A 14398-nucleotide genomic window follows, 5' to 3' on the forward strand; every position below is an offset into this window, starting at 1 on the left:
GTGTGTGTGTGTGTGTGTGTGTGTGTGTGTGTGTGTGTGTGTGTGTGACCTTGCGTCGCAGCCACCATTGATCGGGCTGGAGCTGTCAATCGATCAGTCTGGTCTGTGTGTGAAGATAAAGGTGTTTCTATCTCTGGACACTCCAGTTGCCGGGTGGCAGCAGAGAAGGGAGGTGTGCAAAGTAGAGACTGTGGGCCACATTTGGCACATTTCCGTGTGTCTGAGAAGGGCTTTATGACTGTTTTTACTTTACTGCAGTGTCATTAAATTCAAGTTTAAGACAGATGTTAAAAAACCTGATGGAAGTTCTCCAGCTTGCACTGGCTTTGGGCACGATGAGCAGTGGTGTATGACACATTTGAACCCTGGTGACTTTTGATTTCTTAATGAATGCAAAAGTTGGAAACACACAGGGGCGCTCCCTTAAAGCAACAGAGCGTTGTTGATAGTGCATGAGAAGTATGTTGCTGATTTATTCATTTATTTTTCTTTATTGAAAATAATTTCATCATTTTAGTGCTCCTATTGACCTTCGCAAGACTTCACCACGCCCCCCCAAAAAACCAACCAATCAGAGTCGAGAAGTCTCTAACGTAGCTCTCAATCACTGCTTGTGAACTCCGATCAAACTGATGAACATGACTCAAGATTCTGTTATTGTGTTGCCTATTTCGCGCCTCAGATGTTTTCAGAAACATATCTTAGTGTGCTGTTAAGCTGTAAAATGAAAATGAAAAGTTTGTGACCCGGCTGCCATGTTGAAAAACCAAGCACCGCGCCACCGGTTTTACAGCTAAACACTAAAACATGTTTCTGAAAACATTTGAGGCGAGATAAACGGTAATGCGGTGACGGAATCTTGATTCATATTGATGCCTGCCTAGTTTGACAGTTTGACCGGAGTTCACGAGCTTCACGAGCAGCGATTATCAGCTGCTTCACATGCTTCTCGGCTCTGATTGGTTGTTTTTCTTTGGACGCCTTGGAATCTTGCAAACTCCTTTAGGAGCACTAAAATGAGGCAGAGGAACTTGGTTTTCACACATATCATCTGTCTCGTGTACTACTGTCAGGATATAGTGACAGTTGGAGTAAATATGATAAAACGTTTTTTTTACTAAAGTTACCAGCTGTAGCTTTAAGTCCATACGTCATGAATTTAACTCTGAGACGTAATGCAACACGGCTGCAACTCAAGAAAAGTGAGACGTTTTGTGAAATATTATACACATGAGAGCATAATGAACTTTAAAAGAGACGGCATAATAGAACACCAATGCCATAAAATGCACTGATATCTGATGCCTCTATGATGAATATCCACATTAGCCCACCATAAAGCAACTTGAGGTAAGTACTCGCACACTGGGATAATGTCCCAACACTGACATAAAGACACACTAAAGCCCGATCTTTTAACATGTGTTCTTGGACATAAAAAGATTTTAACCGACTGGATAGCTTAATTTAGCCATTAGTGTGTCAGTTTTATGAATCCTGTAAGAGCAGCCATATTTGATGTGGCTGTTCAACATCTGTCAGTCATTGAATCGGGTATCAGCAGGTATCAGGTTGCATTCATTTCCCTCCCTACTTATGGAGCCAAAATTCCTGTATCATTGGGTCCCTGGGCGCACATGCAGGGCACCGACACACACACGCACACACACACACACACACACACACACACACACACCGCTTACTGCACCACTGCATGCATATCTCACCTGCTCTAATCTAATCAAAGAGAAATACTTATATGTTGATAATGATGCAGGAGAGATATGCACAGTGCCTCACCTCTGTCCACAAACACAGCCGGGTATGAGGACCGATAGCGGGAAAAAACGAGCGCACCTGAAGCCGGCGAACAAATATAGAACACAAAGAGGCACGAGGGACTTCACAGACTTCGAGAGATCTTATATTCTCTTTGTCTCTTTCCGTCTCTCCATCTCGGTCTGTCTCTCCATCTCTGTCCCAGCCTCCTGCTCCTCCTGGCTCTACTCTCCTTCAACGATTTTAGGGTTGTTGTTGTTGTTTTGGGTGGGAGGGGGGGGGGGGGGGGGGGGGGGGGGGGGGTTCTACCCGCAGATGAAAAGTAGAGAAAAGAGCATTTGCACACCTGAGTGAATAGAGCTCGCAGGTGCGTGGGAGGAGAGCTATGGGAATCAAACAGGGTCTCTCTCTCTCTTTGTCTATGATGCTCACTCTCTCTCACTCCTGGGGTGTTTTTTTTATTTTTTACAGTGCTTGTGTTTGTATTGGAAACTTGTGGGCGTGCGAGAGTGTGTGTGTGTGTGTGTGTGTGTATGCGTGCACATGAGTGTGTGTTTTTGTGTGCATTGCTCCCATTGTGAGGGCTGAACGCTCTTGGCTCTGGTGCTGTATTTAAAAACAAACCCACAGGTTTCGGTTGACGCGCCCTTTTACTCGCAGATTGCTCCGTCCGATACAAGGCGCTTTGGCTCTGGCTCGCCACGATGACCTCATCGGGTCTTCACGCGGCCATAAGTCCAAACAAACCCCCGGAGTAAACCAAAACAAACTGCGCTTCTCCCATTTGCGGTCACTGCAAGGCTGGCAGTAACAATAAACAGGCCCGAGGCCGGCACAGCATCAGAGCAGGACAAAGCAATGACAGGCACACACACACAGACACACACACACACACACTTAGAAACGACGCTGAAGAACAAATGTAACCGTACTTCACTAAACACAAAAATCCCACACAAGTTGCATTGAAGGACACATCCAGGGATACGCAGCAAAAAATGAACAATAGAACAATTTTTTTTCTTTCTGCTTGAAAAGAGAGAGCTGAAGTTTGTTTAAGGTCAAACAAGCGAAATGAATGAAAGCTTTTTAAAATAAAAAATAAGACCCTAAAATCTCCTGAAAACTCATCTGGTCATTTTTTGCAGTGTAAGTCCTGTACCGGCTCCGCCCGTGGACCGGATCACACATAATTCTCAAACCAAATTACTCTAAACACACCCACCCAATCCTCACCATCATCATCAGTGGAATAAACAAACACATTGAGACACAATCAGAAATCAGCCATGCAATCATAACAAACCCCCCCCCCCCCCCCCCCCCCCACACGCACACACACACTCACTCCGCCCCCTAATCTCCGGTTCTGCTTCCTCGACTCACCGATGATGAAGTAGTCGTGCATGCTCTTGAACTCGTGGCCCCAGAGGTTGGGCGAGAACTCCTGGAACTTGATGGTGAAGCGGCGCTCGCGGGTGGGCTCGTCGCAGGTCAGCACGATGTTGGGCGGGCCGGTCACCTCGCAGCGGTCCGCCTGCTCCCGCAACGACACCAGGTAGAGCTTGTAGAACTCGTACTCGGGCGTGGACCTGGCCGTGTCCAGCGGGGGGCAGATGAGGTCCAGCCGTTCCCCGATCTGAGGGTACAGGACGTAGCCCTTATCGTCCCTGAACCTGGAAGACGGAAAGAGGAAGAGGAAGATTAATGACAGCCTTTTGCTTCCTGCAGTAGAAACCAGCTCAGAGACACCTGTCCTTGCTGCAGAATGAGCAACAGATGGCTCCTTCAACGCTCTTATTTATCCTACTTCTTTCTTACTCCTTCACTGGGAACAGGTGGCTTTACAGAGGAGCTGCAGCACAATCAACTGCACAAATAAATTTGGACCACACAATCGCAAGCAATCCCCGGTTAGCCCCGCGAAGTGGTGGAGAAAAAACTGAGGAAATATAACCACCAGCTGACGATCCACATGGGGAAAATAAACCCCTATCCGAAGCCGAAGAGGACTCCACAACATTTCTGTCCAGCAGAAATGACCTTCAGTTAAGTATAGGTTAAGTCTCAGATAATACATAAATATCTCTGAAGTAGTCAAATGTATGCAAAAGCAAACTACAGGCGCTAACAAGTGGAGGAACGGGAGCAATATTTCCATCCACACAAGAGCCTCGCGTCTACTTGAGACGAGATAGAATTCAAAACAAAAACATACTGCAAACAAATGTGAGGGAAAGTCAACAAAAAGTCTCGCAATGAACACACTCGTGTTGAGTGTGTTCATGGGAAATGACAGGGAAACATCGTAAACAACGAAAACTTTTTTTCTTTCTGGCAGGACTCATTTCCGTGTTTTTCAGCCCTTGTATTTCGAAATGAGAAATGAAGCGTGTCCATAGAGGAAGACACGGGCAGACAACTGAACCAAGCTGCCAAATCTCAGGTATGTACAGTTAATTAGTTTGCTAATTAGCTGTTTTGATGTCTGTCATCCGTGTCTTGATATGAATGATATGCAGCCTGTTTGTTTATGGCCGAACTGACAATTTGACACCTGCTGTCTGTGGGGAAACCTGCAGCCTGAACCCATTCTAATGCAACAAGAAATACGCTTTGAAAATGGTTTATCATCATCATCATCATCATCATTAGAATTTCACCGTGGCTTTCATTTTAGTCGACAGCTTTGATGGTCTTAATGATCTTAAAAGGACTTTCTTGGGGTAAAAGCTGCAGCAGGTTTTGAGGAATATATTGAAATGAATTCTGCACATCGGCAAATTGGTCAAAGCCAAGTTTTTTCTCTTTTTTTTGCAGTATGGCGGCTGGCGTGCTCGCACAGCTTTCAGAGGTCGAGCAGAGAACACGAAACACAGCAGTCAGAGGGGCATAAACTCAACAAATGACTCAGAGTCTGTCATTCCCCTCACCGCGCAGGGCCATCTCTTGCTGATAAGGCCAAATACTATGAGTTATCAACTGAGCCCCTGAGGCCTGCGATGACTTTAACGCTTCACGCATGCACGGCTAAGAGTGGGGATTCAGAAAGTAGTCCTCGTCTATGCACACCCATCATGACTTTATCTCAGGTTAAGATAAATGTCACCACCGGCAGAAAGAAGGAAAGTGTTTACAGAAGTAAAAGATGAAAAGGAGGAGGAGATTTGCTGGAGTTTTTTTTATTCCCCCACACAGAATGTTAAGTGACACTTTGATGTTTAAGTGGGAGGAAGCAAATGCCTGTAATGTTAAGAAGCCCATTTTCTGTTCCCGCGGACTCACTCGCCGCTTCTGTTTCCAACAAATCCACATGAACACTTGGGAGTCACAGCACTCAAACCGGCTTAGTTATTCTCTCTGTTCTGCTGTCAGACAACTGTGTGACCATTAAAAAATAAACAACGCAGGATCAGAAGGCACGAACGCACCGAGAATGATGTCGCCCACCTTAACGGTTAAAAAGACTAAATAAATCCTACTAATGTCACATTAGCGACAAATTTCGATGAGCGACTTTCATTTGTCCAAATGGGCTAAATCGGGGATTGTTTTTCTTTCTGGCTTCCACTTGAAAGCAAAAGGTCATGCCAATTAACTAATGGAAAAAATGGGCAGGAAACAAAGGGGCTAAGTGGATTTTTATTGTTATAATTTCAACTTCCTTTGCACGTTTCTCATTAGCTAAACCAACTTGTGCAAATTAAAGAAGCACTCCAGAAATGTAATATTGCCCTTTTTATAAAGTTGAGGGACTTGCAACAGACAGATTTTTCCGACTTCCCTGATGTGGGATGTGCTCCAAAAACACCGGATCCTACGTTTCTCATAGTGCAACTTTTACAGCATTTTTGTCAGACCCTCACTGCCTGCTAAATCTGTAAAAAATCCCCCAGTTTTTTCACAGGTTTTCCATTAAAATGGTGAGGTCTCCGAGCCCAAACCCTGTTAGCTGACGACATCACTCTGACATCAGCAGTGTTATTTCCTCAGACTTCAGAAGCCTCCCTTCAGAGCCACAAAAAACATGAAACCGTGTGCACGGGCTGTGCCGCAATGTGTAGAATCGGTGGAATGCCCCTTTAAAAGTGCACTTTGCCCAAACTACCATGAAAGACACAACGCTCTCCCGCAATATTGACAGTGAACATGAGAGCAAGATGAGATCAATTTTGCCGTCCAAATAACTTGCTGACCTGACTTGCTCGTATCAGATCATCTTTTGTTTTTGTTCCCACAGTCAACTTTTGGCTCCACAGTTTCCCTCGTGGTCATGCAGGTGTTTGGTTTGCACTGCTGTACGACACACTAGCTTTGTAAAAGCAACATTATGTGCTAAAGGGGAATATCGGGTTATACAGGACACATTATTAGAGCTCCAGTAGGAAGAGGGATTTTACGAGACTCATTTGTTGTACCTGCATCTTTCCGATCACATCCTCCCTTTTCCATGCAGGCTAGGTCTACCTCTTAGCACTGGCAGCTAATAGCCTTCAACCTGCAGTAAATTGAGATGTAAAGCTTTATCTGTTGGTGTGTTCGGCTGGCGGTGCACACCGGAGGGGAACTTGAGAAAGCAGACTGAACGGCGGAGGAGCTTTAGCCCAGAGGCCTGCTGGGAAGCCACTGTTCCACTTCTCATTACCCAGGTCACTCGGGGTTATCAGGCAATACTTCGAGTGGAGAGGTAGGCACTCAGCTTCACTTAACACATGCACACATATTTCACCCTCCTGTTGGCTTCAGACAGGCGAGCCCATGCTCTCGCGCCATTTATAGAGTATGAACTGTAAACATGTCGGAGGTTCCTGAGGCGTCTGCAGCACAGCCTAAACAGAAAAATCTATTCAACACACACACACACACACACACACACACACACACACACACACATACACAAATGCCCTCCTGCTAAACACAAAAGGTTTGCCCAAACACATCCACCCACGTCTAAACACACAGGTTTAGTTTTCCCTAAACATGAACGCTGAAACCCACTGACACACACACACACACACACACTCTTATAAAAACAGGCACCTTTTGCTTCCTGCATGACGCATTCTATGAGTGTATCTGAAGGTACCCTGAGTCACAGTCGAGCTGCATTGCAGAATGGCAGGGCACACACACACACACAGACACACACACACACACACACACACACACACACAGAGTAGAGGATGGTGTGAGTGTTGAGCTAAAATGCCACCGGGCAAGTGCAGTGCTTGACAAAGAAGGAAAGAAAGAAAGAGGGAGGAATCAGTGAAGAGAGAGAGAGAGAGAGAGAGAGAGAGAGGGGAGTGGAAAAAAATATTGAACATGTCAGGCAAGGTATGTAGCAGCCACAAAGAAATAGAGAGGTTCCAATTTAGATTCCCGAATTTGCATATCGGCCGATACGATTACCAATCCGATGCCAGTGCTTTCATACAGGTCATAATTCCCTCTTTAAGATCTACTTTATATTGCTGTGAAAACATCTCCTTCAAACAACTGTATTTATTCAAGTTTCTCACCAAATGTATTTTTGACACGATAACATTTGAACACATCATGGTATAATCTACCTTCGCCCAGTACTCATTTTTACTGAATAAATCTTGAACATATCATCACGTAACTCATTGCAACTTCCGTCCGGTGCATAGACTCGCCAAGGCACTTCTGATACTGGCATCGATATCGACACAACAGAGAAATGTGCTGAACAAGCAGAAAGGAAACGGAGAACGAATGAGAAGACTCGAGAAAGAAAGAAGGGGAAGAAGGAAACTGAATTCCAGCACATTCCTGCGACAGAACTCAATTTTCTGATAGGCTCCATGTTCAGAGTGTCAGATTTGCTGAGTTAACCCAAGTTAACCTTGTGTGTGTGAGAGTGAATGATAGTGTGTGTGTGTGTGTGTGTGTGTGTGTGTGTGTGTGTGTGCGCACTGTAAACAGGATGGGGTAGGGACACCTTGTCCCAATCTAATCATGGGGTAGAGCAAGAAAAAAAAAAGGCGTGTATTTATCTCAGAATTCACACTTTCCCTGTCCTCAGTGTCAACAAACCCGCACTGCATTCAAACAGCAAGTATGTTGATATACAGTACAATCACTCACATGCGATGTGGGATGTATTTAATCACCCTTTAAAGTCCAGTCTGAAAGGGCAGGACAGTTTGTGAGGGTTGTGAATCTCGCAGTCGGACACGCTGAGATGCTTCCAGTGCAGAAGAGAGGAAGGAAAAGTGAAGTGAGGTGAACTGATAAACAGCTTTATGGAGTTCGTCTGTGACGTCTAATAACGTCTGAATAAATCAACAACCCTGAGCAGACATATATATGTTTCCCCCTTTACTCTTTTCATTTTTTTATGCCGCATTTTGCTGTGAGAGAGACACTATCTATCTCTGAGGGTCTGCTTTTTTCTCTGCTGCTCTCCCTCATCTCTTTTTGGCTGTCCACTCTCTCTCTCTCCCTCTCTCTCTCTCCCTTCCCCTCAGCCATTAACAATAGAGCCATTCATGTGGCCACACTTTGAAACATGGCGTGGGGGGTTGGAGGGGGCCAGAGGTGACACTGAGGAGGGAGGAAGAGGAAAAAGAGGAGGAGGAGGAGTTGGGGAAGGGGGGGGGCTTTCTTTTCTTCTGCGCAGCTCTTTTATGAGGGAAGAAACATAATTTTCTCAACCCAAGCGTCGCCCTGCCACGACCCCCGAGCTGAGCCGAGAAGACTCAAGTGTCAGTCTGCCTGACCCCCCCCGACCTCTTACACCTCCTGCTTCTCACCCTCCACTCCCTCCCACCCTTTCAATGCAGTTCTCCACGTATAAACTTTAAAAATCTTATGTAACGAATTTCCAATAAAATCCCAAAACAAAAACAGACAAAAATGCAAGAGATTTAAAAGCCCTAAAAGCTTTCAAAAGCCAGCAATGGCCTCCCGGAGGCTTTAACTGTGAGCTCCGTGTTTGTTCCTGTCTTTTTTTCCTCGTCCATCTGCATGTCGTCTGCAGTTGTACCTGCTCTGGGCGGCGTATCGGACAGCTCGAACATTTCCCAGATTCCACAGCGGCAACCTGAGCCGTGTCCGGACCAAAGCCGGGCACACAGGTGCAGCTGGCGAGAGGAGACAAGGGAGGGTGTGTGAGGGTGTGTGTGTGTGTGTGTGTGTGTGTGTGTGTGTGTGTGTGTGTGTGCGTCTGTGCGAACATGAGAATATGAAGGGGGAGGCGGGGGTGAGGGAGGGAAGACGAGTGTGAGCACTGACTCCGTGAGAGAAACATCCCCAAAAACAAAGGAAGAGATGGAGAGAATGAGGAAACCAAAGAGAGAGGTGGGATTCAAAGTGATAGAAAACAAACGCATAAGGACAAAGAGAGAGCAAGATGTCGGACAGACTGCAACAGAACACAACGTGGGAAAAGGGCAAAAATCAGACAGGAGGATGGGAAAAACAATAAAAAAAGGAGAGGGAAGGACAGTGGAGTTGGCACGAAATAAACTCAAATGAAATCAGTGTGGCGGATTTACTCCAAGCTCCACATCAACTCTGACCCTCCTCCATCCTCTGCGGGGTTTTTGTCCTTCAGCTAACCACAACCTGGTGTGAGCAGGAAGCCGAGGAGAGACAGCAAAGGACCGATCTATTAGGGAATAATAAACGACGGCGGTATTCGGTTCTGTGGCGGGGGAGATTTATGGCGGGCCCGGCGCATAAAGCTGTCTGCACTAATCTCATGGTATACACAGCGTAATCACACACACAGGGGTTCCTGAGTGCACCCCCTCCGCCCCCCCTCTTTTAATGTACACACGCTGTCAGACGCACGGCAGGGGAGCACGCACACTAAAGAGTGGCGAACCAATCGGCCACGGGAGGAGCACACACGCAAGCGTGCACGCACGCACACCCCGCCGAGCTGCAACACCTGCAGGCCATCTAGTAGCTGTCTCAAGTAAATCCGCTGGGTCTCATTTGCAGGAGAGGTGCTTTTATAAAGAATGCCACAACGAGCAAACGCACTCGGAAAACGTCCATTTTGAACATGTCATTTAAGCCCACATGGAATCTTTTAAACCGCACTTTTGGAGGGAAAACACTGCGCCATAATTCACTTTACTCCAACGCACCTTCATTTGCTTTGATGAATTTCCTTGATGAAGTCTCAAAAGAATAAAAAAAACACGCCTTCTGTAATATGAAGAAAACGATTCAAGAGATTTGGAGAGGTAAAATTATCTCACTCTACTGACTGACTGTTTTACCTACTTTAAGGAAAATATTATTCCAAGCCTCAGCGCTGGATTAAATCGCTTGCGGCGATGGATTTTTTTTGCGGAGCAGCCACACAGAGAGGGACTATCATTTTCCACTGTTCTGCTGGAGCAATCAGTACCCCTATATGTGCTGTGGAGTCCAGAAACACCAGCCATATATAATGTCAAACACATGGTCGGGAGTATATAAAACGTTCCGTCTTCGACACAGTGTTTGGAGGAACGGCAGCTCCATCAAATTGACCGGTTGTGCTCAGCACGTCTCACCTACATCTTCCATCTGATGGGTTTACAATAAAAGATTCAGGAGCTTTTAAATTTGACTCATGCTGCATTCTTTTTTTTTTTATCTTGACCTCATCTTTGATCCGTTCTGTAATCAATGCTGGTACAAGCCAGTTTGAAGCCCATTTTCCAGGTTGAACTTGAGGCCTTGCGGAACCCCCCCTGCTATGATCGTCTGTTGCTGTGTCAGTGTGTGAGGTTATCCTCTGAAATAATTCTGTAACAACACAAACAAAGCATTAATTCAGTAATATTTCAGTCGTACATCAATGTGGGAGGATTAAATTGTTCATTGAAAATTCATAAAGCGCCTTAGATCTCAGGAAACGCACACTAAAAGGACATTTTCCAGTTCCTGTGTCATCTTTGACACAATATTTATCATCTTAAGCTGTTCTCCGAATTAATAATCAATGCTCATGATTTAGTCATTTAAAATTCAGCATCACGCACTGCAGCCTCTGCTTCCGTCGGTGCACAGGGCAGTCAGAGGGTTTTAAAATATCCATAATCATTATGACTGTCTTCATTAAAGAACCATATACCCTGGAGAAGAGCTGCAGAAAGTGGTCTTTGACTGCGTGTACAGAGCTGGAGAGGGAGAGCGATACATTCGTACGAAATCGAGGGAGACAGCGAGGGGGGAAGAGAGAGCTACAATGTAAATTGATGAGAGTTTGAGTCTCTCTAGAAGGCATGGCCCAGATACCTCCGAACATTTCTATTATGGATGAAATGATGGAAGGGATGCTAGTTCAACGGGGACAGGGAGAGGGAGGAAGTTACAAGCTAGGTTTCCACCCAAGAACTTTTGTTTTGTAAATTATCATCCGTTTAGTGAGAAAAGGGTGTAAAAAGTAGCACAAAAAACAAACCCACAGAACCTTATTTAAACTTCTAGTCGAGATCTCAAAGTTTGCAAAAGATAGGAAACATGTAAGGCTGAATTTGGGGGGGAATTGTGTATAAAACAATGCATAAACCTTGAGGAATATGAGATGTTCATGGAATGGTACAGCTGCAGACAGAACAATTAGCAATTAGTGAACATAGTAGAGCATCTAGCAGCTAAAGAGCTAAATAAACACATGTTCCTTTCTTCCCCCCTGGTGTCTGGCTGCAGTAGAGGTCATGAAGCCCGAATTTAGGATACTTTGGCCTGGGATGCATCGTCCATATCGTTGGTGGAGACCAACACCATGGCTAAATTTACAACAGTTTGCCAACACCATAACAAGGCAATAATATTTCAATGTTGTGTTTTCACTATGTTGCTCCAAGTAGCCAAAAAAACCCGCAATTAATGCAGCTTTAAATATACATGTGACGAAACAGGAGATGTTGAAGGGCTGAACAGAAAAATGAAAGCGAGAGATAAACTATGAAGAGCAGCATCAACATGGTGAGAGAAGGACAAGGTTGATGTAAAGTCAGTGAGCGCTGGAAAGCCCTCAGGAATGTTGGTGGTGAGAAACGACAACGGCGGTAATAGTTTCCATATGGTGAGCGAGAGAGAGAGAGGGAGGGACCAGAGGAGAAAAGGTGGTGGAGGGAAAGGTAGAGAGACACCACTGATGATGCTAAGAGAGGGAGAGACGTGAGGTGGCAGTCAGCAGGTAGGGATGCAGAGGATGTTTGAATAGTTAGTTGGCATCATGGGACTTTGAAGGTAACTGCGTCCTTGTCATTTCCCCCCCCCCCCACCTCCCACACACACACACACACACACACACTCCTCCTGTCTAGAGGCGGTCCAGGATGCTGCAGCGTCTGTGTCACATCCAGTACATATCACACCCAGCGTAGCCACGGAGACACAGGATGGAGGCAAGCTGGATGCCTTGGCATTTAAAAAGGAGCACGTACACGCGCACACACACACACACACACACACTTACACACTGGGTTTGTCCCTCCTAGACAGACACACACACACAACCTCCGTCTCCCTTGTTGCGGTGCTCCTGCTGCGTTCAGCACAATCCATATGATACAATGCAGCAGATGAGCGTATCACATTAAGTTGAAACTTGTGGCTGCACCATGAAGAGAAGAACTAACTAACCGACTATGGAAGAAGACTTCTGCTCCTCTTTGAACAGAGCTGAACAATGCATCCATATTCAGGTCAACCGAAACTTTTCTCAAGCAAACATCTCCCTCTCTCTTTTTCTTCCCTCCTCATCTCTCTCTCATCTCTCGTATCCTTGTTCCTGGTTTTTTTTTTCTGCTCCTGCATCTCCAGCTCAGAACTTTTGTTCGTGGTTTCTTTTGACTCCTCCAAACATTCACTAGAAGGGAGTTCTAGATGCTGCTCTGTGTTCAATCTGGTGTCTCACCGAGCTTCCCCCCCCCCCCCCCCCCACTTCTCACTCCTCCACCTCTCTTTACCTTTCTTCATTCCCGTCTTTCTTTTCCCTCCAACCAAACCATGTCACTTCAGTTGTTTCGCAGTTTTGCTTTCATTTTAGTTTGTTCAAAAACACTTACAGAAATGGAATTCTGCAAAAAAATTAAAAAAACTATTAGCCAGGAAGACGCTGATGTTCATTTACAGCACACTTTAATATCTTGAGAACATGATTTTAAATAAAAAGTGTTTTACATGTCCTTGCTTTAGCTGAGTGGCATCTATTTTTACATATTTGTAATATTAATCTTTAAATTGTGAATGTTCTGCTTTGTAATATAATCTGTATCAAACCTCTTTTAATGCATATTGCAGTGTCTCTTTACATCCACGTTTGTGTGCGATCTCGAGGCTGTCACTGTGCCACGTAGCTCCAAAAAGATCTACTTTAAATTAGTTAATTAAAAACAACTCAGCTGTGCGAAATATGTTTGTCATTAAATGGTTTATTTAGCATAATAAATACAATTAATCTGAAAAATCAACAGAGATTTGCATTGCACAGCAATGATATATTAATCTCTAAATCAATAGTAAAATATTGTTTTGCCATGCCTGCGACCATCAATGATTACTTTCATTATTGATGAATTTATTGATTAATCTAATCTTTTTGTCAATAAAATCCAATCCAAATTCCCCAGAGCCCAGTGTAATGTCTTCAAACGGCTAATTCTATCTGACTAACAGTCCAACCTCCATTATTTCATATTATATATTTAAGACATTGAATTATATATTAAGCAGGAAACTCTAACATTTTACAAGCTGCAACAAGCAAATCTCTCTTGCGTTCATTCACCGATCATCAACATTGTTGTCTGCTATGTTCCTCCCATCTGAAACTGTTGAATATTTTTGCAGTTTTTCAACACTGACGACAGTAGTTGGCAGTATTTCATGCTTCTGTCTGAAATCAACATGATGACATGCACTAACCAGCAGCCATGAAGCCCCAGTGGAGACATTAAGTATCCATGAAACCCAACCAATCCTCTGGGGGGAAATCACACAAACCTAAAACAGCATCCCACATCTCTTTCTGTTCTCCTGAACCGTCTCAAACCACCATTTCCTCCTGCTCCTGTGTCCTCCCACACCCCCCCCCCACACCCCCATTTTCAGCATGTACTCAAGATGACTTGCAGCAGTCTGGATTGGGCCCATTAAGGTCGTCTAGTGGAGGTGTGTGGTGATAGAGCACCAAGAGTCCTGACAAATCTGTGTGTGTGTGTGAGAGAGAGGAAGAGATTGAGAGGGCCCCCCAGTTCACAAATGGATACACCTACGCATGTGAACCCCCTCGACAGAGGCTGAAGGAGACCCTCGAGACGAACACGCACAACCTTGTGCTCCAGACCCCCTGTAACTCCCGGTGGGGTCTGTAGCGTGTTTAAGAGTAGAGCTCACGACGACATGTATGCGCACACACACACACACACACACACGGACGGTGGCAGCTGGTGTTGATGCCTGGTGTGGGAAAAGTCTTTGAGCTTCGACTCATTCACTCCAACCACCTCGCTAATTTAATTAGGTCACACAGGGCTCAGGAGGACTGAAGGTTATAATGCATGCAGTGGCTGTCATTCTCTATGCTTCACACACAAACACACACACACACACACACACACACACACACACACACACACACACA

The 14398-nt window shown here is 45.2% G+C and overlaps 1 protein-coding gene across 1 annotated transcript in view; it reads right to left on the minus strand.

Moving 5' to 3' along the window:
- The window catches only part of efnb3b (ephrin-B3b), a 55794-nt gene that overhangs the window by 14874 nt on the left and 26522 nt on the right, over positions 1–14398 (minus strand). Inside the window, exon 2 of the mRNA XM_031850716.1 lies at positions 3166–3455. Coding sequence (XP_031706576.1) covers positions 3166–3455 — 290 coding nt within the window. The remainder of the gene's footprint in view (positions 1–3165; positions 3456–14398) is intronic.

This window comes from Anarrhichthys ocellatus, unplaced genomic scaffold (assembly GCF_004355925.1).
Source record: "Anarrhichthys ocellatus isolate YVR2014 unplaced genomic scaffold, GSC_Weel_1.0 scaffold11, whole genome shotgun sequence".
Classification (NCBI taxonomy): Eukaryota; Metazoa; Chordata; class Actinopteri; order Perciformes; family Anarhichadidae; genus Anarrhichthys; species Anarrhichthys ocellatus.